This window comes from Varanus komodoensis, unplaced genomic scaffold, assembly GCF_004798865.1.
Source record: "Varanus komodoensis strain SLA01 unplaced genomic scaffold, ASM479886v1 scaffold24, whole genome shotgun sequence".
Classification (NCBI taxonomy): domain Eukaryota; kingdom Metazoa; phylum Chordata; class Lepidosauria; order Squamata; family Varanidae; genus Varanus; species Varanus komodoensis.
Genome location: NW_025335641.1, coordinates 16,992,382 through 17,016,396, shown reverse-complemented (window position 1 = coordinate 17,016,396; position 24,015 = coordinate 16,992,382). Strand labels below are relative to the sequence as shown.

General features: G+C 41.5%; 1 protein-coding gene across 4 annotated transcripts in view; it reads left to right on the top strand.

Annotated features, from left to right (window-relative positions):
- The window catches only part of PTPRC (protein tyrosine phosphatase receptor type C), an 85,545-nt gene extending 79,558 nt beyond the window's left edge, over positions 1-5,987 (top strand). For all 4 annotated transcript variants that reach the window (XM_044432268.1, XM_044432269.1, XM_044432271.1 and 1 more), the window contains 4 exons: positions 47-169; positions 1,208-1,389; positions 2,959-3,094; positions 4,095-5,987. In XM_044432268.1, the coding sequence (XP_044288203.1) occupies positions 47-169; positions 1,208-1,389; positions 2,959-3,094; positions 4,095-4,373 (720 nt within the window). In that variant the 3' untranslated portion in view covers positions 4,374-5,987. The remainder of the gene's footprint in view (positions 1-46; positions 170-1,207; positions 1,390-2,958; positions 3,095-4,094) is intronic.
- The last annotated feature ends 18,028 nt before the right edge of the window (positions 5,988-24,015 follow it).

The following is a 24,015-nucleotide window of genomic DNA, read 5'->3' as shown; positions in this document are numbered from 1 at the left end:
CACAGCAGTTTGGAAAGGACTAACAATAGCTTTTCTTCATTTATAGGAACTCTGTGCACAGTATTGGGAAGAAGGACAAAAACGATATGATGACTTCCTGGTGGAACTAAAAGAGGTCAACTGTTGTTCCAGTTACACTGTCCGAACATTTCAGCTAACCCATGTGAAGGTAAAATAATATTTGACTCCTCCATCATTTCTCTGGATTTTGTTGCATTGTTTTAAAGAGGAAAGACTGAGCGAGAGAGAGAGAGGTACAATCCATTCTTATATATCTCTACATGGAAGCAATCCCCATTGAATTCAGTGTGCATAGGATTATAGACTGAATTCTGTCTTTGGTTTCTGTTGTGTGTGTTGGTTGTTGCTATAAGTTCATATTACAGTAAAACAAATCTGGATGTTATTTCAAGTTTGTGAAGGAGAAATTAAGATCAGGGCAGGAGCATTTTGACGACACCTAGGCATGATGCTTGTGGCATGGAAATGTTCATATCCACAATCAATGAGGGACAAAGAAAGGACATGTCCCACCTGGGTGAGAGACAAACAAGAGTTTATTTAAAAGAATTTGCAAGTGGTTGGAAAGAGGCATTGTTCAGTATGGCATCAGTCAGTAGCATTCAATATTTCAGATCCTTGTTTAATAGTAGTCTTCAAAACAGGACTTATTTAATTATGCTGGTCATGTCTCTTTCAGTTTTTCCACCTGTTTTCTCTCCTCTCCTCCTCCTTTTACTCTCCTTTCCATCTATCTGCCTCTAAAAACTAATGAAATGAAATAATTTTAATAAAAAACGGTGATGGTGCCACTGCTCTAATCCAAATTTTGTAGACTGAGGTGTGCATGAATTTATTTCCTTGCCAGTGTTGTTTCTGGCCAACCTAAGAGCTACCTTAAAATAAGAAAAAGTATCTCTTTTTTATGTGAAGTGTGCAGCGAAGAAATTAAAAGTTATTTTTACACAGATATAAGGCAGTTCCTTCAGTTTTACCTAGCGTTACTTAATCTTTTTAATGACACATTGTTCAGGGTTTTTTTCTTGTCTGTCTCCTTAAAGGACAAATAATGAATTAGTTCAACTTCTTCATAAGAGGCTCCCTGATATATATTTTGCTATGTGTAGGTGCCATTAATCTCCTCTTCTAAATGGTTCTCATCAGCATGGGCCACTTTGTCATCTCTTGATGTATCTGTTTCTTGCAGAGGAAAGAGACCCATGAAGTGTTTCAGTATCAATACCATAAATGGAAAGCTTTTTGTCCCCCAGAAAACCCCAAAGAAATAGTCAACATGATCCAGAATTTGAAACATAAGCTTCCAGCACTAGATCCAACAGCTAATGCAATCAAGTTCACCCAGAATTTTCCAGTTGTCATTCACTGCCGGTGGGTACAGTTATGGAAATATTTCTAGATGTTTTGTGCCTAGATTTGTTTTTGGTTGCAAGTTCAAAATTCCTGGCTTTAAATTTATCAGTAGTAAGATAAATTAGTCTTGCTTAAAGGTTGCTACAAAGAAATCTGTGGTCAGTGTTCTCATGTTCTTTTCCAAGTTAAATCAAGGATTCATCTAAATCAGAGGTGAGCACAATATAGACCTCTTGATGTTTTGGTCTTCACCTCCGGGCAATTCTTGCCCACAGGGGCTTCTGGAAGTTGAAACTGAAAACACTTGGAGATCTACCTTCTGCATACCCCTGGCATAGGTCACCGTCCCATCCTCCCTCACCACTCTTCTTCAAATGTTTTGGACTGCTACTTCCATCATCCCTAGCTTTCAGCAATGCTGGCTAGGACTGTTGACAGCTGAAATCCAGAACTTCTGGAAAGCACCAGCTTAGGAAAGCTTTATCTAGTACAATGGCCTGTTTCTTGACAATATCCACCCAAAGGCTGCTGGAAAGTCAAGAAGGAAGGTGTGAAATTATACCATTTTCTCTTTGCAATAAGTGTTTCATACTTCTGAAAGATTTTTTAAAAAATAGTACCTCTGGAAGTACCTTTGTTTTTATAGACCTCCATCGTGCACCCCCTGTCATGTAATCAGATTAATTTTTCCTGTAAAGATGTTCCAACTTCTTATCTTTTGGTTAACCTTTCTGCTCTTTTTCCAGCTGCAGATCCATATTCCTAATGTGGCTACATCACTGGTATAGATAAAAATGTTATAACACTTTTATAGATGCATCTTTTTATAGATCTTTTTATAGATCCATTTCCAAACAATGTTTAGCATGGAACTGACCATCTGTATCAGTGTCACACATGGATTTGACATTTTCATCAAAAATCTCTTTCCTGATTATTCGCCACTAGTTCACCTATATAGCAGAGGGGTCTGAAGTTAGGGTGCTATTTCTAGAAACTGCTTCTTTGTACAGTTTCTTTCACTGAACTTCATTTGCTGATTTGTTGCCCATTAACCCAGTTCAGAGAGAACCTTGCAGAGCACTTCACAATCTTCTTGGATTTTCACCATCTTGAATAATCTAGTGTCCTTCACAGACACTATTAGCGTCCTTCACAGACAATTCAAGACTCAGAAAATGTTCCTCAGAGCCAAGAAAAATGGTACAAAACTGATGTGCTTCTGAAAGAGGCTTCCTTCCTCGGGAACCACTGATGTGTTTTAAAAGATTTGCAGAGCAATCTGAAATGCAGCAAGAATTAGCAAGACTTTTAAAACTATACCCTGAGGAAGGAAACCAGTTTTGTGATTCTGTCCGGGTTCTGCACAAAGATAGATGGTGCGTATCAGTGAAGTCCAGGCCCAGGCTAGTTACTCCACTGACACTGCACAATGGCTTGTAATGAGTTCCCACATGAGTAAACTTGGATGCCATGAATCTCGCTGTATAGAACGTTGAACCTATGAAGCATCCTGCTCTCCTGTACTTGCGGCCTTATTTCTGCTGTATACTAACTGTGTTGATTTCCTGGAATGTCATTTTACAGAGATGGTTCTGAGCAAACAGGAGTATTTTGTGCCTTGATGCACCTCCTGGAAAGTGCTGAGACTGAAGGTTTAATAGATGTTTTCCAAGTTGTGAAATCTCTTCGTAAAGCCAGGCCAGGAATGGTTACTTCCTTTGTAAGTAAATCATACTACAAGTTACTCAGGTTCCTCCTCCTCCTCCTCCTTATTCTGTAATAATACTGTCAATGTTACTGCAAATCAGGAGATTGAGCTTCTTCTGTCCTCCGTCCTTTATGCTACAATCTTATGCACATTTACCCAGAAGTAAATCCTATTTAACATAACATGACTTACTTCTGAGTAGTCATGAATGTGATTCCACTATTAAAATACCACAAAATCTAAGGTGGTATTAATGGCTTAATACAATAAAATACAAGAACCAAACAATTAAGATAACACATAAAACAGAATGTAATATCAGCAAAGCAGTAAGAAAATCATGTTGGTTCCTTTCCAAATCTAAATAGAATGTTTTAGCTTTCTGTTAAAAGGGGAGAACAATGGACACCAAGCTAAAAAGCTGCCTCCAGGAATGGAATTCTGTAGCCACCACCAAGAATGCCCTGTCTAAGCTTTGCAGGGGGAGGGGCATACATTGGGTGGGGGGACCTCTGCTGAAGAGCTCAGTTTGCAGGCATATGCATTTGAAGCCTCAGCTGCACAGTTTAGACCAAGTCCTTCATATTTGCAAAGGATTATCCCACCTGTTCTAGGGCACATACACATGTAGGGGGTACTTCCTGGGCCTGTCATGCTTTTGCTGTACTACAGGTGAGGAACAGGTGAACAATGGTGGGCAAGTGCTCTTCCAGGGTAGCTTGTCCACATTTACTGAACTACTAAACTTCTCTTTTAGAGACCCACAAGAAACTTAGGAGGAACCCTGGGTTCCTTCCAAGTCAGTCTGAATAGGACAGTTTTAAGAATAATGGATGGTGGTGAGTTAGTAGGTCCAGATAGCACACCTTGCACCTTTCTGCATGCTTCATCTCCCTCCCACTTGAGAAAACCACTTGGGAGAAGACAGAGATCATTCATAGGGATGAACGAATTACTTTGTATATATTTTAATTCCTTTTTGTTTGTTCTGTTTTGTTTGAATCCAATGTAGGAAGATTATCAGTTTCTATATGATGCTGTTGCGAGCATGTATCCTTCCCAGAATGGAGAACTGCAAAAGACGCAATGCCCAGAACACAAAGTGGATATTCAGAATGATATAAAGAAAGATGAGGAAGCTCATTCGGTTGCAAGTGATCTCTGCATTCCAGTTCAAGAAACTATGAACAATAAGGAAATGGTTGATGATTCCAAACCCAAGGATGGTTCTAGCCAAGCAGAAAGTTCTTCTAATGGACCTTCAAATCCAATCTTAACTGAAGTAGCCTAGAGTCCTTTTGAACCCTTCCAGTTGAAGGTCTCCATGCATTTGCAGTAAATTGAAACAGAACAAAATATGGGCATTTCCTTCTGAGTTGCAACCTCTTTTAATAAGACCTTGAAAGAATTGTTTCCTCCACTGTATGGTGTGAAATAGATGAAAGTTGTGGATAGTTTTAGTGTACTGTGAATTTTGAGGGGGTTTGTATGTAGATTTGGTATTTTGATTGTATGGCATAAGTTGTATTCTTTAAATTTTTGTTTAATCGGGCTGTTATTTTTAATGAAATTTCAGATAAATACAAAGGAGATAAGAAAACCTTTTGCATTTTTTAACATGAAAAAATATAGACAGTGTGCAGATTAGCTAACCTATCACTTTTTGGTTAAAAGGGGAAATATCCACAACTCAACCAATGATGTAGTGGCTAATCCTAGAAGTAAAACCCTAACCCTTTACTATTATTATAGGAGACACTGACATCAACTATTATATCCTCAGGCTTCCCTGTTTCCTGTGCATATAACTGTAATTCTTAAAGTACCTAGGAAAAATGATTTTTTAAATTATTCCCTTGATAATACAAAGTAAGTGGATGGGGATGGGTTGATCTTGAATGGGTATTTAAGATGCATTCACTTTCCAAAAAATCTGCTCCTAGTGAAGACGGAGACTGCTGGAACTCTATCTTGTAGGGTGAGCAGGCTGAATTCTTGGGCTTTCCTTGCAGATGCCACGATAAATTCCAAATGTACCACTCTGCCACTGAGAACAACCAGTACTTCATGTCCAAAGGAAGCATATTTCTCAAGTAACATTCCACCACGTCACACTTTTTAAACTAAGCAGTTTTAAAATGAAACTAGAAACTAGTGAAAGAGGCAAAGGAATTTTAAAAAATCACATTGGCTACACCTAATATCTTGTTCTTTGGATCACAGTGATGGACAGTGAAGAAGGGGGCAGAAGAAGCGGGGTGGGGTGAAAAGTCCTTGCTGGTGGCCTCTATGAGCAAAAGGTAGTTGTAGATCTGGTATTGAAATGGGACACACAATGTGCAATGCCTATTATAGATATTAGAGCATTCCTTGATATTGAACAGAATAGACTGTGATCCTGCAGAGTATATTTAAGGCTATCTGGATCTTAAGATACTGATAAAAGATCACGAGATCATGACTGAAAGTTCATAAAGCTAAGGTACATGTGACAGATCCATTGTCCTCTCACAGATCCATTACCATGTACCAAGATTCTCATCAACTTTAAGCTTGCACGTCTAAAATCAGCCTCAGGATGTCACTGTTTTCACAGGAATTCACCTGTTCATTCAACTCCAACAAACATAAGTTATGAACACTGAATGTTTTACAAAATTGTGGAGAAACATTGTTCAGTTGACATTTGATCCTACATGTTAGGACAGCTGGGTTTTAAAGAAATAATATTCTGACTTGCATGGTATTATTCTTACAAGATTTTCCCTCTTTTTTATTTTTGTATATGCTATGCTTTCTGAATGTTTGTTGCAGATTTCAGTTTTATATGAACAAACATTTATATGTATTATATTTCTGATTATTTCTACTTTGAAATAAAAATAATGTATCAATTTTTAAAAAACCTTCCTAATATGGAAAATGTGACATCAGCTGAAAATGGGTTTTTTTTAGGAGATTGACATAAGTGGATGGTTTTTCCAATGCAAAATGTATCAGAGCCAAACTAAATATGACAGGCTCTGTAATGTTGGATGTGCAATTTGTTTGGGGTTCTTGATGTTACTCTGGATGAGGGAAATATACAATGTTTTCTTAAATGATTAAGAGGTCCAGCTGAACCAACAACCATGGCTTTCCTCTATCTAAATCTGGGCAAATAAACAAGGCCATTTCACTCCCAAAAACCAGGCCAAAAGCCAGCCTAAAACAGAAACAAGACACCCAATAATCAATGTGCAATCAGAGTATGGACAGATACAACTCTACGGCCTCCTTATGTTGCCTGGGGCCATAGAATCATCCCAAATCCTCACTCCACGGTCCTGTGACCTCAGAGTTCGGAACTGAAGACAACCCCCCTACCTCTATGTGGTGGGCTGTCTCTTTGTGGCTGGTCTCAGAGACGTGGAAAAGGGCCACACAAGGGAGCAGGTGGGAGGACGAGTGGACGAGTCCAGTCCACCAATGACTTGAAAGCCATGTGGTGCATTGATTAAGACCATGGGACTGGAACTCAGGAGATCTGGGTTCTAGTCCCCACTCAGTCACTGAGCCCATTGGGTGACTTTGGATCAGTCACAGACACTCAGCCCAATCTACCCTCACAGGGTTGCTGTTGCTGTTAATTTCATTTATAAACTGCCCATAGCTGAAGCTCTCCATATTGTTGTTGAAAATAAAACTGGAAGGAGCAGGAGAATTAGGTAAGCTGTCTTGAGTTCTTTGACAGGAAAAAAGGTAGGATATAAATATAAGAAAGAGAGAAAGGGAGACATCAATGACTTACCCTTTTTCCCATCAGTGCCCCAAACTCCCTCCTTCTCCCCCATCCCCAGAGCATTATCTAGATGGCTGAAAATGACCTGCTAGGTGACATTCACCCCTCCTTACTCCATGCTTTGGATCCATGAAGCCTGAGTTTGGCAGCTTGCATGCATCCACAATGGAGGTCATTCGAAGGAGCCCTAAATGATTTTATCTGTGAACTGTCTTGCAAATGGATATCCTCCAATTCATCTCAAGGACGAGCTATATAAAGCACCCTACCATTCAAAGCATCTCACCTGGCCAACTTTTCATGGATATAACAGTGATAGTGGAGTAAGATTTCTTTGCTGTCACCACCATGAAAGGGTAGGTGGGCTGTGACTTAGATGCTTTCCATTGTCTTCCACCATCTCTCTAATCATTACCTTTGCCATTTAATTGCCCGCACTCCCAGAAAACTAGGATGCCACCTGGTTTTGCAATATGAAAAGGGGGCTCTGAAATAAAGGCATCCAGGCAGATTCCTCATTGCAGAAGTTGGTTAGGATGTCATTAAAATAGCCAGCCATAGCAATGAAGGAAGAAAGACATAGAACCATAACGAGGAGAGGAAGATATTAAATTAGACAGGTGCTTGTGTGTCTCCAGTGCCAGAAGATGTCCCGCTTCCCGCAGAATTACACTGCTTGTCCACCAGGCTGTGCTAAAACATTTCAAATATAAGTGCACCTTTAAAAATACATTGAAATGAATACAGCAGTAGGATAAGAAAAGACTTGTACCCCATAGTCACTAGTGCCAATGATATGCAATGAAAGGAAGACCTCTGCTGTACCTATAGTCATCCAGGACTTTTGCCTGTTGAACCTGCTTCTGGCTCAATACTTGTAAGAATGATCTGGTTGCGGGATCCACAGCAGATTTTAACTCACTTTGGTAAGTCCAGTTGTGCCAATCCTAAATTTGACTCTCTTAATGGAGCAATGGTTCTGGGGAGATTTGTGGCATTCGTGGAAGGTCAGTGCGACCTGTGCCATTTTCCATCTCACTGACTCCAGTGGGACAGAAATACGTAGGGTCATGAGTGTCCCAACCCCAGCTGGGAGACCTCCTTCATACTTGGTGGAGTACTCTACCACTTCTAAAGGTCCTTTACCTCCTTCCCAGGAGGTATGATAGATCCAACTCATGGACTGGGCTTTCTACTGTCAAAGGAGAAATGTCTTTGATCAAATAGAAATTCAAATGCCAAAGAGTCCAAAGTAAATAGCTGCAATAAATCAAAATTAAAGGAAAAACTTCAAAGGGTAAAGTAAACATGAAAGTGGATTTTTAAAAAAACAACTTTTTTTCAGTGGGGGGAAGAATGAAGAGGGGAAAGGATTTTTGTCTCTATTAGTGATGTTTTGAAATGCAGTCATATCCATGCTGATAACCCTTGCATTGCAATATGATACTTCTTGAGAGATGTTACAGTGAGAAATGAGTAATGATCTCAAGGTTCAAAATGATTTGAAGAGGCACAGCCATGCAGGGAAGAGCTATTGCAAGTGCTTTCAGGATAAAGACCACCCAGGGGGGAAATGCTTTAGAAAAGGAACCCGGGTTAAATAAAACACAAGCATAGTTTGAGCTGGGCCAGAAAAAGAAATGAAAAAAGAGCCTCTGTCTATGCAGGTGTTTAGCTGTTAGCCTGCTGGATGTCTTTGGGGGAAATTGGCATGCCAGATTAAACAACCGACATGGCTGCCAACTGTATGTTTTTGTAGCCTGATTTCAGCAAAACCTTATATAAGGTGAAGGTTCTTAGGCCATCACTAGTACAAAATTGATAGTTATACTAATGATCATTGGCTCAAACACTTGTTTAAGGCCAGTTCAGACAGCTATTCCTCACCTGCATATGTTCAGATTGAGAACTGGTCAGTAACTGAATTGGGGATGGTTCAGATATGCGTCTTCCTAACTTGAAGATTCAGCATCAGCTGGTAACCTGCACTAGTATTAGTTACTGGGAATCCTCACCAGTGGAGGGGAGCTAATCCCCTTCTGTCCTGCTTGTGGGCTTTCCAGAGCCATTCGTTTGACTACTGTGTGGAATGGGATCCCAGACCAGATGGACCTCTTGGGTCTATCCAGTCTTTTCAGAAGAGCTCTTCTTATGCCCCTCTAATTGATCTCAACTGTAAGTTCCCCACTTTTCTCTCTACATTTGCAGTCTTTCTATTTCATAGAAAGAAAAAGATATCAAGGTTGGAAAAACATACTGAGAAATGAGGTGGCTGAAACTTTATAATAGGGAGTAAAACAGGACTCAGGTTCTGTAAAAAATAAACTTTCCTCTGAGAGGAGCAAAACCTTCAAACTCCAAGTACAACTCCAAACTCTGGTGCCTTTATAACGTACAGTGCTGCAGACTTCTTTAGAAGGCCAGATGCTGAAGATGAATCTCAAATACTTTGGCCACCTAATGAGAAGGAAGGACTCACTGGAGAAGACCCTGATGCTGGGAACAATAGATGGCAAAAGAAGAAGGGGATGGCAGAGGATGAGGTGGCTGGATGGAGTCACTGAAGCAGTCGGTGTGAGCTTAAGCGGACTCCAGGGGATGGTGGAGGACAGGAAGGCCTGGAGGAATGTTGTCCATGGGGTCGCGATGGGTTGGATGTGACTTCATGACTAGCATAGCTGCAGACTTTTGAGAAGTCCATCCCATTGCCACTACCTTTACTGCGGGAGTTAAGGAAAGGATTCAACAGTTCATCATTCATTTTGGTGGTCTCCAACTGTTGCAGGTCACATGGACAAAAGTCAAGCACATTGCTAGGAAGTTTGGCACTCTCCACATGAGAGAGGCCATCTTGGGAAGGCAGCAATGCATTGCCAGTGCACATGACTAAGGAGCATTGACAAAGATGTGGTTGGGAGTTTACACAGGTTGTTGACTTGTGAGCTGAAGGAGTGATGAATTTTGCACTTTCACTGGAATTCACTGGGCTCAAGCTTCTCAAATTTCAAAAGCTAACACAACATGTTGTGTTAGAAAAACAGGCCATATAAACTCTTTGCTTTTGCACAATGAGATTGTCCTACAATCACTTTTTGGCTTCTCCAATGGACCCTGGGATTTGCCAGAAATTCACTGTTGGTTACAAAGATTTGACTGTATATGTCACAAAAATATGTATCAGTTTCTCTTGCTCAAACACAGATTAAGTGATGCCTAAATCAATGGGTACAGGAAGAGGAGATATAATTGCCAAAGACAGGAATCCCAGTAGGATGTGGCATGTATATTCCCCTTCAGCATACACATAATGTAACATGCAGCACTTGTGTACTCAGAGACTTATAATCTGCCTTCCGCAAGGAGCCCAAAACTGTGTTCTAACAAGTCTAACCACCCTATTTTATTTTCATGACCAACTTGACAGTATCTGTCTACCAAGACAGGTCACTGTACGTCTATGCAACATACTAGAAAGGAAGGCGTTCAGGTTCAAGGCTCAGTACTTTGCATTCAGATCCCTGGTACTTTTGATATGGTGTCCACCCAATGTGGTCAATTGCCGTTTCTCTTGTCCCCAGCCATTTGGCTGTGCTATCTGGGGATAATGGCAACTTTAGTCCTACACAGCTAGAAGCACAAGGTGAAGGAAACTGGAGGATATTGGTTGTACCAAAGTCTTTTACCCATGAATCATTTTTGCAAGTCTTAGTAAAGTTTTCGCTTCCTGAAATGAGAATCTGTTTGCTGCTGTGTATTTGGGGCACCCTGTGCAGTCAGTTTTCATAATCTGTTCCAACATTCTCCACTCCTCCACTTTGAATGTCATGATGCATTAAGAATGGAATGCAACAGCTGTTTGTGATCATGTGACTGAATCAGCTTTCTAGCAGATGCAGCAGCATTAAAAGTCCCCACACAAGGATACTTGTGGATTGTTCAAGCCTTCTTTGTTAGTATTGTTGTGAAGGAGGCATCTGAGGTAATCTCAGGCATTGGCAGCCACCCAAAACCAGATCAGCTGCTCCTTGTTAGCAATGGTGGACAGCAGAAAGACACCCGGAAATTGCAAATGCCGTCTTGACAAACAGGAAGGCGTGCCATGTCTTGCAAAGAGGACTATGGAGGCACAACCAGCCAGAGGCTAAAAACTTCTGCATTATCAGGAATGTCAGCTATGAACAAACAGGAGGATAAAGTGAAGTCTAATCTGACATCACCTCAACTGCAGTCACCTGGCCAATGTTTTCCAAATAAGGATGGGCAAATCTGTCCATTTTGCTCTCTCCCACACATCTTTTGAAAGTATCAGGTTATTTCTCTTCCAAATAGAAACTTCATGAATCTTAGGACAGGCTTGTGGAAACAAACAAATGTAATGCTCACCCTGCTACAATAGCAATATTCAATTGATACAGCTATTCCCAGCTTGGAAAGTATCATGAAGTACCTGCCTTCTATATTCTTAAAGGTTCAGAGCCTGTCTAAAAGAAGAGGAAGACAACAAGGAGGACGAGGAGGTTGGGATATTAATTCATTATCATAAACATGGTTAAATGCATAGGGATTCAAACAGACTTTTAAGAACAAAGCCAGGGCCTAGATGATAAAATCTATCCATTTGGTTTCTCCTACTTCCATTTTGAAAATTCTTTTTGTCCCTTTATATAGAAGTTTCAAATTTAGGGACATTCTCACCAAAGCCAAAGTAAAACAAATTTCTCCCTCATCCCTAGTTTAGCTTCCTACTTATCCGAAGACCCAGAAGTCCATTGCAATGAATTACACCAAATAGTTTGACTCGAGCATAGTCATTGAGGAATTCAACCAAACTTGTTCATGTTTCCATAAGAGCAGAAGTTTGTGCTAAAGAGAACACATTCCTCACACATGAGGAATTCCACTGGCATTTTTGACAGTACATAGATTTGCACACTGCCATGCATTTTCATAGTGCTGCACACTCTGTTGGGAATGTAAGAGGCAGTTGTTCTTGGCGTGTAATTCAGGGCCATGGTGACACCAGCTCTTTGGATGAAGACATGAGATGGTAGAGGAAGGAGAGCTCGCCTCAAGGCTGTCTTTTCCAGGTGTTCAGGCACGGGAACCTGCAGAGTCTGGAAGTGCCATGAAGGGAGAGGAGCCAGAGCAGCCTAGCCTAATGACCCTGTGATGTGGTGTCAGAAGAGAAGGGCTAGCCAACCGGAGGGCCTGAATACAGCCAGCAGGCTTGCCCGTCTCCAGAGGGGCAATCCCAGAGGGGTGGCATCCAGGTCACTGAAAAAGAGTGTGCTCAGAAATAGTTTCTAGGTTTGGGTTCAACAAACTGTTCTGTGCATGCTCAGAGGCTCTTTGGTGGCTATAGCTTGCTGGAAATACATTCAAAATAAAGAATTTTGCCATTGAAGTGTCTGTTGTTTGAAAGAGTGAAAGGGAAAACCTAGTTTCTGGAACACCGGGGAATATTTGGGGATCCTGGCTAGACACACATGTCCTTGACTTTTAAGAATGTGCTCACTTTGCTGCTCTTCTAACAAAGTTCCTAGTGCGAAGTATGGCTCTGGGCAGGTTCACCAAGGATCTTTGGTGCTCACAAAGGCATTTGCCCATAGCTGGACCTCTCTGTGTCCTTCATATGCACACAGTGCAAGGCGAGTATTCCAAGGATTCAGTGCCTCTCATAGTGAGCTTATCCGGAGTGAGTTTCATTGGTTACCCTCATTAGGAGTGTGAGGGTTTGTCTGAGTAAGGGAAATGTAGGAGGACCTGACAGGGGAGCAGCTTTGCATAATTCCATGGCTCTTTAAAGGAACCCTAGAGATTGTTCATGGTGGAAAGTGTGAGCAGAGGTGGCATTAAAAGCAACAATTGCAACAAAAAGGGAGATTAAACAAGAAAAATGAGAAAACAAACCAAGTCTGAAAGAGAAATACAATCTTTTTCTGTAATAATGGCTGGAACAATAGTTTTAATAATAATAATAGTTGGAAAGGTTCCTTCAGTATTGTTTCTAAAGCCCCTTAATATTTTAGGCAGATGATACCATGTATGCAGTGCAACTAATAAATTGTTCAGAAAATGTAAAGAATTATGGTGAAAATTTAAAATGGTATCTATTTCCAAGCATGGTGAAGTTCAGCCACCTTTCCCTTTCCCCAAATAAAAAAGGACAGACATTTCTAGAGGTGAATGAGAAGAGAGGGAAGAAAAGATAGACTGGGAATGAAATATTAAAATTATATTTAACAGACTTGTTTCCATTGTTTGTTGAAATGGATTTATTATGCACTTAAAAGAAAATACCTCTTTTAGCTTTCACTTACCCAGCAGATCTACTCAACTGAAATTGATGCTGCTGTTTTCAATGCTATTTTTGAAGTTACCATTATGCTGGCAAAGACATCTTCCTCAGCTTTGTCCTTGTGTTCAGAAAACAGTTATCCTAGGATGAATAACACTTTTACATAGGTCAACATTTGGTGGGTTTCAGCTCACAGTCATGTGGAAGTCCATCTGAGTGTCAAGCGTGGCTCTTCATTCACATTTATGTCCTCTCAGGATAAATGATCGTGTGAAAAAGAGCAATTGTTTTTAGATCTATATTCAGTGATTGCAATGAAATATTACCTCAGAAGAAAAACCTTTAGTAAATGAACTTCTGTGAAATGTTTGGCTCTAATCCCTTTTCCAGAGATGGGTTGAATTCAGTCTTGTGTGGTCTCTTCTTTCTCTACTTCCTTTTTTTCTTCCTCCTTCTCCTCCTTCTTGAATCCCTGTGGTACTCTGATGTCTTTAGGAACAGTGCTACTTCTTACTGATCTGAAATATGCCTCCTTGCCTAAGAAGTGCCTTAGAGGATCATACCATGATGGAAGGCTTTGAGGGCACACCAATAAGGAAGCTATGCAAGAAAATTATTCTCTCTCCTTCATGGATAGGAAATAAGAAATTCCTGACTCCACCCAGAGACAGCAAAGACAAGTGACTGAGCTATATTCTGAAACTATCCATAAAGATAATAAAGTCCAAGAGCTCCATTTAGTTTAGTTGTTTCCAGAACTGCAGCAGCCTGTATGTACTCACTGGACCAACAGTCCACCAATGGATGGATCACCTTTTGCCCACTCCATTTTAGCCCCAAATGCATGTGTGTGCATGGTTGCTATGTAAAATCAATGTCTCTTGATGTAACAGTGAATTAATATATGTTTTGAAAATAAACTGGAGAGGCAGAACATTTCTTTTCAATATGTCATTTGACATATCACACAAAACTAGTTTTAATTAACTAGTCAATGAATGACCTTTAATGTATACTAACATCAATGTCTGGGAAGAAGGACAGAAAGTGTGAGAAGGAACAAACAACATCTGAAATTGGTTCACAGGTGATCAACCATGTTTGTTAGTGAATGTTCATTTGTTAGGTTTGTGCAGTTGGCCTAAGAATGACATATGAGCAAGATACTTTTGTTAGTGATGGTTAAACAAGGATACAGGATCAACAGGGACCCTTAGGGCATTGACTCTGTTGATGAGACTGCCACTGAAGTAGCTGCTCCTTCCTTTGACAAAAGTAACTGTCAATACTGATGGCATTTTCCAAATCAGAAAGCCACAAATTGAGAAATCTGCTCAATTCTTTAAATAATAAAAATTCAGAGCAGCTACACTTAGAGGCTCATCCTACGGTTTCTGGGTGAGAATCCCCAGGACCAAACACTGGCTTAGAAAACCCCTCCTGAGGTCAAGGCAGTGCTCTGACTTTGGGAGGGAGAACCTTTTCCTCCCTCATCCAGCTTGCAGCCAGCCCAGAAAGAACCAAATTGGTTGCCGGGTTAAGGCTGGAAAATTGCCCTTCAAGGGGAGGAAACAAGGCCTTGTTGGAGAGTATGGAGGAAGAAAGACTGGAGAGGAAAGGATATGATTTATTCTTAGCATCCTTCTGCTACCTTCCTCTTCTCCCAGTGCCTTAGCTGGATGGGCTGAGAAGCCAGTCTGGACACAAACTCGAAGACTGCCTCCACTATTAGAAACATAGAAACATGGAAACAGAGTGAGTCAGAAGGGGTCTCTTGGGCCATCTAGTCTGACCCCCAGCTCAAGCCAGCTCTGCTCATGACATGCCTACCATGTGCATGTCTAATTTCTCCAGTTCTGTTGACTTCAGCCCAGCAGAGGATAGAAATCTCAGAGCCTCTGTTATGTGTGTGTCTGTGGGAATTTCCAAGCAGTGAGGGGGCAGAATATGGGATCCTTATTAAGGCTGGGAGATCCACCCTATTACATCATTTTATGCACATTTGTACCTCCCAAACCAATAGATGCACTGAACGCATGGTGGCAGAGGCTTTCAGGGGCTACTAGCCTAGCTGGCTATGGGCTGCCTCCTTCACCAGAGGTGGCATCCCTGCATACACCTGTTTTTGGGGAGCTTGGGCTGGTGGGAGCCTTGCACCCATCCTGGTCAAGTGATCCTGTGGGCAGCCGGTGTACAGAGTGCTGGTCTAGGTGGACCTTTGGTCCAATACAGCATACTTTTCTTATGGATGAATAAGACATTTGCTGTATAAAATAATCTCCTCTATAGAGTCCTAGACTCTCTAGATGGATCAATGCACAGCCCACCAATCAGGAAACACAGATCTCAGTTTATTATCCTGGTTTGTGAATATACTGTGGTTTGAACATATGATGGTTTCCCAAATTCAGATGCAGTGGGAAATGACAGCTTGAACAAAACTGCAGCATGATTAGCAGGGTTAAGTTTCTTCTCCTTGCATGCAAACCAGGGGCAAAGGGAGAAGGGAACAAATTAGCAACTGTCATATGTCCTGGTACAATCTGGATGTCTGAACCCAAGCATCACCATGTGCATTAGATATCTTGACCCACATTTTGTCTTGATGGACAGAAAATCTACCTTCTCAGCTGAACAAATTAGTCACAGGCATTAGGATAGGTGGTGCAAAATGCAGCAACATGAGCGTTACATGAGAATTCAATATATGGCAGACTGAACAATACATAGTCCAGTATTTCCTAAGCTGGTGCCTCCCAGTTTCAGCCACCCCAGGGCAGCAAGGCCAAAAGCAGCGGTCAGGAATTTCTCTGCTCCAACATGCCTTCTCTATATATGCACAATTTGTCATTGATTCTAGGCACTCTTTCCAAAAATAACTTTTAAACTGATAGACACCCTGTTTTTCTGAGTGACTGAAGCAGAAACCTCATAGAAACCACTGCCTGCATATGTAATACCCCCAAACTTTCAGAAAACCTAGTAGGACTACAACCCAGGTGGATATTTTCCAAAATGAAATGTCCTCCTTGTGCCACCATCCATTTTCCTTCAGTTACATCACTCCTAGAAAAAACAACTACATCTCTTCTGAAACCATTCCAGACACTCTTCAGAAGAATATGAAACTCACAATGTGGGAAAGACACACTGGGAATGAGGGGTGCTTATATAAAGTGCAGAATGCAGAATCAAGGAAGATAGAAATGTCACTCCTTGTTTCAAGAACATCTCTAGTTCTGGCACCTCTTCCTTCCTCCTTTTCTTCTTCTTTTTGTTTCGGCAAGCATGCTGACTACTGAAATAAATGTATCCTGATGCAGGTTCAAGGCTCTGTTGATAAGTTTTGTAGTAAAATCTCTGGTAATCTTAGACATATGTTTGCATCTTTAATTGCATTCCTTATAAAATATATACCTTGTACAGTTATTACTAACAAGCAGGCAATTTCTGATTTATGACTTGGAATGTATGCCTTTAATAGTATTTCCTGCTGTGTTCAAGTAATTCATAAAGATACACGGGTTGGTGAGTAACTTAGATATTTAGAGATGAAAGTGATGAAATAAAGAAAGTTCCCCCCGCTTTGTTTTTTGCAGTCATGCTGTCTACAAATGTGCAGTGTGTGAGTAGCTTTGGAGACACCCAGGCACCATTCTTGGGAGACGGCTGCTTGCTGTGTTTTGGCTTTGTTTTTTTTGTTTTGGTGGGATAACTTTAGTGGAAATGTGTGAAAGATTGCTTCAAGGGCTGAGGTCTCCGGTTTCGTGATCTGAAATATAACCACAACAGTGCCGTTACTGAGTTTTTCAGAGAACTACTTTGTACATGGCAGTTAGTACTTTAGTGTGATGCTGCAGTTCTTGTGTGTGCCACTTTCCAGTTGGACAATGCTTCTGGAGAAAGAGATCCAAAAATCTTATATGTCTTTCTGACAGACCCAGATTCCTGTATGAATTGAACCACCACAGGAATGTGTTGAAAAACAAACAAATGAAATGCCCATTCCAAACCCTGAAAAATACTTTGAGTTGAAAGACTGAGGGGGGACATGATATCTCTCTATGAGTACCTCAAAGGCTGTCACAAAGAGGAAGGTTAAGGTTCTTCCTGATGCCAGAGTATAGGAGATGGAATAATCCATTCAAGTTGTGACAACCCAGATTCGGGCTGGACATCAGGAAAAGCTTCCTCACTGTCAGAGCAATGCAACAGTGGAACCAGCTGCTGGAGAGGTGGTGGGCTCTCCCACACTAGAGACATTCAGAAAGAAACTCGACAGCCATCTGAGTAGGATGGTGTAATGTGGTATCCTGCAACAGCAGGGGATTGGACTCGATAGCCTTCATGGCCCCTTCCAGCTCTGCTATTCTATGATTTGATGATTTCCCATTGAAACCTCTGCATCCTTCAAAATTCCTCCGAAATCTCTACATTGGTGAAGCAGGTGAGCTCTTAAGGCACCACCATGTAACATGTGTTAAGTGGGGATGACTGTTCCCTTTTCTCAAAGGAAAGATGTTCCAGAAATGTCATAGAATTATGATTGCTATCAGTAATACCCTTGTCTCTAACCTATTTCCCTACTTTGTATGTTCTCCACCAGGATTTGCAGCTCTTCATACATGCCTGTAATCCCTGAGATTTTCCTCTATTGTGGTAAGCTCATTGTGAAGGGAGCAAAGGCTGGACACTGGGGGTTTCATAGGCCTTAAAAGCAGAGCAATTGTGTGTTGGGAATGGAAGAGGCAGATGTTCTTGGAGTGCATTTCAGGGCCAGGGTGACAATGACTCTTCAGATGAGGATGGTGAGGCCTGGGAAAGGAAGTCTGCAGACACAGAGACACTGGAAGAAGGAAAGCTTACCTCAAGGCTGACATCCCCAGGTGTTCAGGCAGAACCTGAGAGCTGTCAGGATCTGCAATTGTTGGGAGGATGCATGGAAAGGAGCAACATGAGCCAAGGAGCCCGGCCCAATCCTTGACCCCATGACATGGTGTTGGGAGAGAAGGGTTAGCCAGCTAGAGGGTCTGTCTACAGCTAGGATGCTTGCCTGTCTGTAGAAAATCACTCCCAGATTTAACCCTACTTAAATGGAGGGTTCTTGGAAATAATAGTTCCTAGATTGGGTTCAACAAACCACTTTATTTTCATCCCAGTAACCTCGCCATATTCTTCAATCCTTTGTAGGAGTTTAGGCATTGTTACTAAAGGTTCCTCTGTTATGAAAACTAGATCATCCGCAAATGCTGGTAATTTCATCTCTGATTCTAGTACCTTTAATGTCAATATCGTCCCTGATATTTTTGTTTAGTACTTCTACGATCAATATAAACAACAGAGGTGATAGCAGGCATCCTTGTCTTGTACCCTTTTGTATATCTATAATATTTGTAAATTCTCCATTGATTATAATCCTAGCAGACTGCTTTTGATAAATGCTTGATATTGCATTAATAAACTTTTCACCAAACTCCATGTGAGCTAGCTGTTGCTTCATAAATTGCCAGTTAACATTGTCAAAAGCCTTCTGTGCGTCCATGAATAATAGTGCCATTGGTTTTTCCATATGTATCTCATAATACTCTAAGATGTCCAGGATAGTTCTCAAGTTATTCCTCATTTGTCTTTTAGGTAAAAAACCATTTTGATCTGAGTAAATAAAGTCTGTTAGATACTTCTTCAATCTTTCTGCCATTATGGAGGCAAAAATTTTGTAATCCACGTTTAATAGTGATATTGGTCTATAATTTTGAATCTGCGTCAAGTCCACATCTTCTTTCAGTAATAATGTGATGTTTGCCTCTGTCCAAGTATTTGGTATTTTTGCATTTAACAATGCTGCATTACATATATCCTTAAGAAGCATAGCAAAAATTCCTTCAAAGGATTTATAAAACTCTGCTGGTAGCCCATCCGGGCCAGGAGTCTTGTCGTTCTTTTGTCGTTTAATTGCCTCTATTACTTCTGTGATTGTTACTTCTTGATTCAATACTTTTTGGTATTTCTCCGGTAACTTTGGCAGGTCTCCCTTTCGGATATATTCTTTTACTTTCTCAGTTGAAATCTCATCATTCTGCTATAGCTTTGCAAAGAAATCTTCCGCTATTTTCTTGATATGAGTACTTTGTACTTGCAGTTGTCCTTCTCCATCCTTCAATTTACTTATCAGTCTCTTCTCTCTTTCTTTCTTTACTTTATAGGCGAACCATCTCGGAGTATCTTGCTGCATTTCACATGGACATAGGTGTAATAACAGCTTGGTGAGGTAGCACTTTGGAACAGAAAAGTGGTAGGCAAAGGAGGGCTTAGGTGACCCCATTGCAATGGTGTCCTCTTTATCCTGAAGCCACTTTTCTTCAGTAGACTTCAGCTAGGGTGGCCTCTTGTGAATCCTCAGAAAGGAGTAGAAAAAGGACCCTGATCTGTATGTAGTTTGCATGTTCTCCTTTGTATGTATAGATGCAAATCCTAAGATTTAGAAATCTTAATTATAATTTGGATAGAAGTATGGTACACCTCACCACAGCTGGATACTGTCAAGACCCAGAAAAAGCAGACACATTGCGGGTGTACAGAGAGCCAGTGTGGTGTGGTGGTTAAGAGCCTGGGACTGGGACTCAGATGATCTGGGTTCCAGTCCCCGCTCAGCCATGGAGCCAACTGGGTGACTTTGGGCCAGTCACAGACTCTCATCTCAACCTACCTCACAGGGTTGTTGTTGTGGGGATAAGATGGAGGAGGAGTATGATGTAAGCTGCCTTGAGCCCTTTGTAGGAAAAAGGCAGGATATAAATTGAAAAATAAATACATAAATACAGTCAAAAGAAATTACCATTTATTTGGATGTACAGGATACATGCATGTAGGTAGCCCACAATGACTACAGGGAATTTAACTGTACAAGATTCATTTATAAGGTTTCAGACAAAGTGGGAGTTAAGTAACACTTGGAACTCTTCTAAATAGAATGGATAAGGAAAAGAAAAAGAGAAAAAGATTAAGTGTAGATGAATATCTGCATAGAAACATAATGAGAATAGGGAAACTGGACTGGCAGCATTGTTGCTTCCTTAACAAGATCAAAATGCTGGTCTTGTCAGTTTCAGTTTTTCCATGGCAATCATGGCGGAGCCTTGGTTCAGTTTGTCCCATCAATTCCCTTTTCTTTCTCTTCAGAATGGATTTCCTAGTCAGGCCTTCAAACATAGAAACAGACTGAGTCGGAAGGGGCCTCCCAGACCTTCTGGTTTGACCCATGGCTCCAGCTGGGTCCACTCATGACATGAGATCTGTCATCCATATAAGAGGATACGTGGCCACTCTATTTCAGGCTTTTGCTTCATGCATGGGCATATTTAAACCCTGTAAAATATTGGTTCATCCCAAAGGGGTGGGACTAAGAAAGAGTGGGGCTGAGTAAGATATTTGAATCAGAAAGAGCAGGAGAGCTGAAAAGACCATAGCTGGTGTTGCCACGTAGACTGCTAAGGCCCTTGCCGACCTGGTCTAGGTATAATTCTTCCACATTTTTCTTGAGGGGATGAATCCACATAATGAATCCATGTATATGCAACAGAACTGGTATTTTATTCCAAGGTTTTGAATATTCTGCATGGTGAGCTGATTCTTCTGTGTTATGGGTACTCAACCCAGTTGAGGAAGCTATCTTGGGTTTTAGTTTGAATTTGAATTCAAAGGGACACTTGAACTTTTGCTGTCCTATGAGCAACTTCTGTATTAGTGCTGTTGCAGAGAACTTGAGCACACAAATTGTAGCATGTTGTTGTTGCTATAACTGCTTGTGTTGTTTGTTATATAATCGTGAATCAAAAGAGATTTATTTTGTGAAATTGTGCTTAAAGTATTCATCAAAAGACTTCAAAGTAAACAAATAGCTCCAAAGAACCCATAAGTGTTACTCATATGTTATTCACCTCTGCCATGAACCTCTTCCCAGTTTTCCCAATGCTGCACGGGAGACCTGCTTTCCTGCAATTTATATTGTGTGTGAATTAAGGCTATCAGAAGTGGTTCTGGCAGTCATGCACTCTGGGGCTTGTGGAAAGCTTTCACCAGGAAGAGCAGGGTGGAGGATGGAAAGCAGGTCTGGCAATGCAAAGACCCCACCAGCAGCTTGCTGCTCACCAACAAGCAAAGCTTCACTTTGGGTGACTGGCACATGCCACTGGCCTACAGGCCTGGCTGTGAAGAACATGGCCATAATTATCTACTAGGACAGCAGAGCTGACTTCTTGTATGTCACCCAAGCAGTGGAAATGCATCACCAAGAGAGGACAAAAGAGGATGCAGGTTTGGAAAGCATGTTCATATGCAGAAATGTGCATATCTGGAGATGTGCATTCAGAAATAAGGGCTATAATTGAATGCCGATACTGTACAGCTCCTCAAAGTGGAGAGGCTATGATGGCACAACTGATGTGCCTCCACAGCCTAGATACTCAGCCTAGTGGGAAACTTTGAGACCCCTGCTCTGCTCCTTCTTCTTAGAGTTCTTGATTTTTAAACATGGCTTGAACTTCAAGGAGAGGACAGCTTCAGATTGATAACCATCCCTTGTAAACAGGACATATGGCCACCCTAAATGTAAAATTATGGTTTCCTTGAGGACATTTAGTTTCTAATGACACATTACATTCCACTGTGGGTGTCTGAGCAGATCATTGTATTTACTCTAGTGTACCTTCACATGACCTCAATTTGTCAGGACCGGCATGCACTGTGAAGTGAGGATTAAACCCAGGGGAGGATCCTTTAATATTTGAAGGGTTGTGAACATGATCTGTGATATATCATAGAATCATAGAATAGTAGAGTTGGAAGGGGCCATGAAGGCTGAGTCCAATCCCCTCTGTTGCAGGACACGATGTCACACCATCCCACTCAGATGGCTGTCCAGTTTCTTTTTCAATGTCTCTAGTGCGGGAGAGCTCACCACCTCTCTAGGCAGCTGGTTCCACTGTCGTACTGCTCTGACACTGAGGAAGCTTTTCCTGTTGTCCAGCCTGAATCTGGGTTGTCACAGCTTGAATGGATTATTCCCTGTCCTGCACTCTGGCATCAGCAAGAAGAGACCTTGATCTTCCTCTTTGTGACAGCCTTTGAGGTACTTATAGAGGGATATCGTCCCCCTCAGTCTTCTCTGCATGTGTTGTGAAGCATACATGTGTGGGGTATCGTATGAATGGTAGAGATTGGAGTATGTGTGTATAGACTGAGGTTGAGTGTGTTTGCATGCTCTGTGGTGTGATTGTTTATGTGTGTGCATTCCAGAGGCTGCTGTTCTGCCTGCCTATGAGAATATTGTGTCTTGTTTTAAAAGCTTTCGTCATGACTATCATCATGAATAGTATTGTTACAGTTTTGCTATAGGTGTCTCTATGAAAGGAGGGGGCTTCTGGGTGTTTTGCAAAGGGTTCCTGCTGACTTCCCAAGGGATCTCATCAGCATCGCCTTCTGCAAAGCGATGTCTCTTCTTTCTCCTGAGCAATCCCATCCTTACTTCTTATGAGTGATGCACAGTATGGAATTCTGTGCGGTGTTCTTTCTGTGTAGGCGTGTTCTGCAGGTGTCGTTGTGTTGGGTCTACAAAAACATAGATTGTTAGATGTTTTCAGAATGTGTCCTTGTGTTCCAAAGGATGCTTTTCTGTGCAACTCTGAGAATATCCCCACTTATCTTAGTTACCATTGTCATTGCTACAATGGTTGGTGGATTCTCGCCTCCTTGTTGAGTCATTTGAGTTGTTGCTGGAATGGAAGGGTGTGGGTCCAAAGAAGTACTTTCATGTGACTGTTAGGGGTGTGTGAGGAATAAATTTCATGTAGAAAATCCTCCAGATTGCCTGGGTTTTGTTTCCTGGGTTCTGGCCTTCTTTGCAGCAGCTGAAAGTTTGAGTTCCTGGCAAAAGTGCTTATGTTTCATAGGGTGTTTGGCAGGAACAGAGCCCTGTGCGCTGTGTAAGCAGCACGATTCTTGTATGCCCATTGCTGCCAGTGGCAGCAACAAAAGTGGGTTGGCCACCAGGAATTTCAGCTGGAGAAGGTTGCCAGTTGCACATCTTGGCATCCAAGAGGATGCGTGGACTTCCTTTTGTCTCAGCTCACTTTGAAGGACTGGCCCAAGCACAAGTGGAAGGCCGCAGATCCTGGAGGGATGGATTGTGAAAGGGTTTGTCTGAACCCAAGTGGCTGTGTTATTCCCCCTCACTCCTTCTCATGTTTGGTGCCTCAGTTTTTCTCTGGCACAGATTACAGACTGCTGGACATTCAAAGACTGCTCACCTCTCCTGACCCCTTGGCCTGGCTTCTGACACCGTCTCTTCTTTTCCACCCTTCTCCGCCAGCTTCCCCTGTATAAACTTTCCACATTTCTCCTGAAATCTACACAAATAGATACGAGTACAAGAAAAGAAAAAAAAAGGGGGGGGGGTTTGGAAAAAGAGAAATCCAGTCTTGCCTAGTCTTTTAATCCTCTACTCCCAGCATGCACTGGTTTAACTCCAATTCAGGACCATGCACATGTACACTAAATAATTCTATCACGCTCAGCAACACAACATGCAATTAGTGTAATGTGTAGTTTGGCTCTCAGTGGGCTCATGGCAGAGGCTAGATTTAAACCAGAGATCCTGTGATTTATTGCTCATACTCTTAAGTATGCACATTCTTACCTGGGAGGAGGCCCCACTCAAATTAGAGACCTTTCCTTCTGACTAAGCATATTTGGGAAGCCACTCTTAGTCACTGCACCACACAGATTATTACAGCCTCAACATGATGAAGGAGCGTCTTTGTTTCCTGAGAGCTCCCCCTGTTGCATTAACCTTAGATG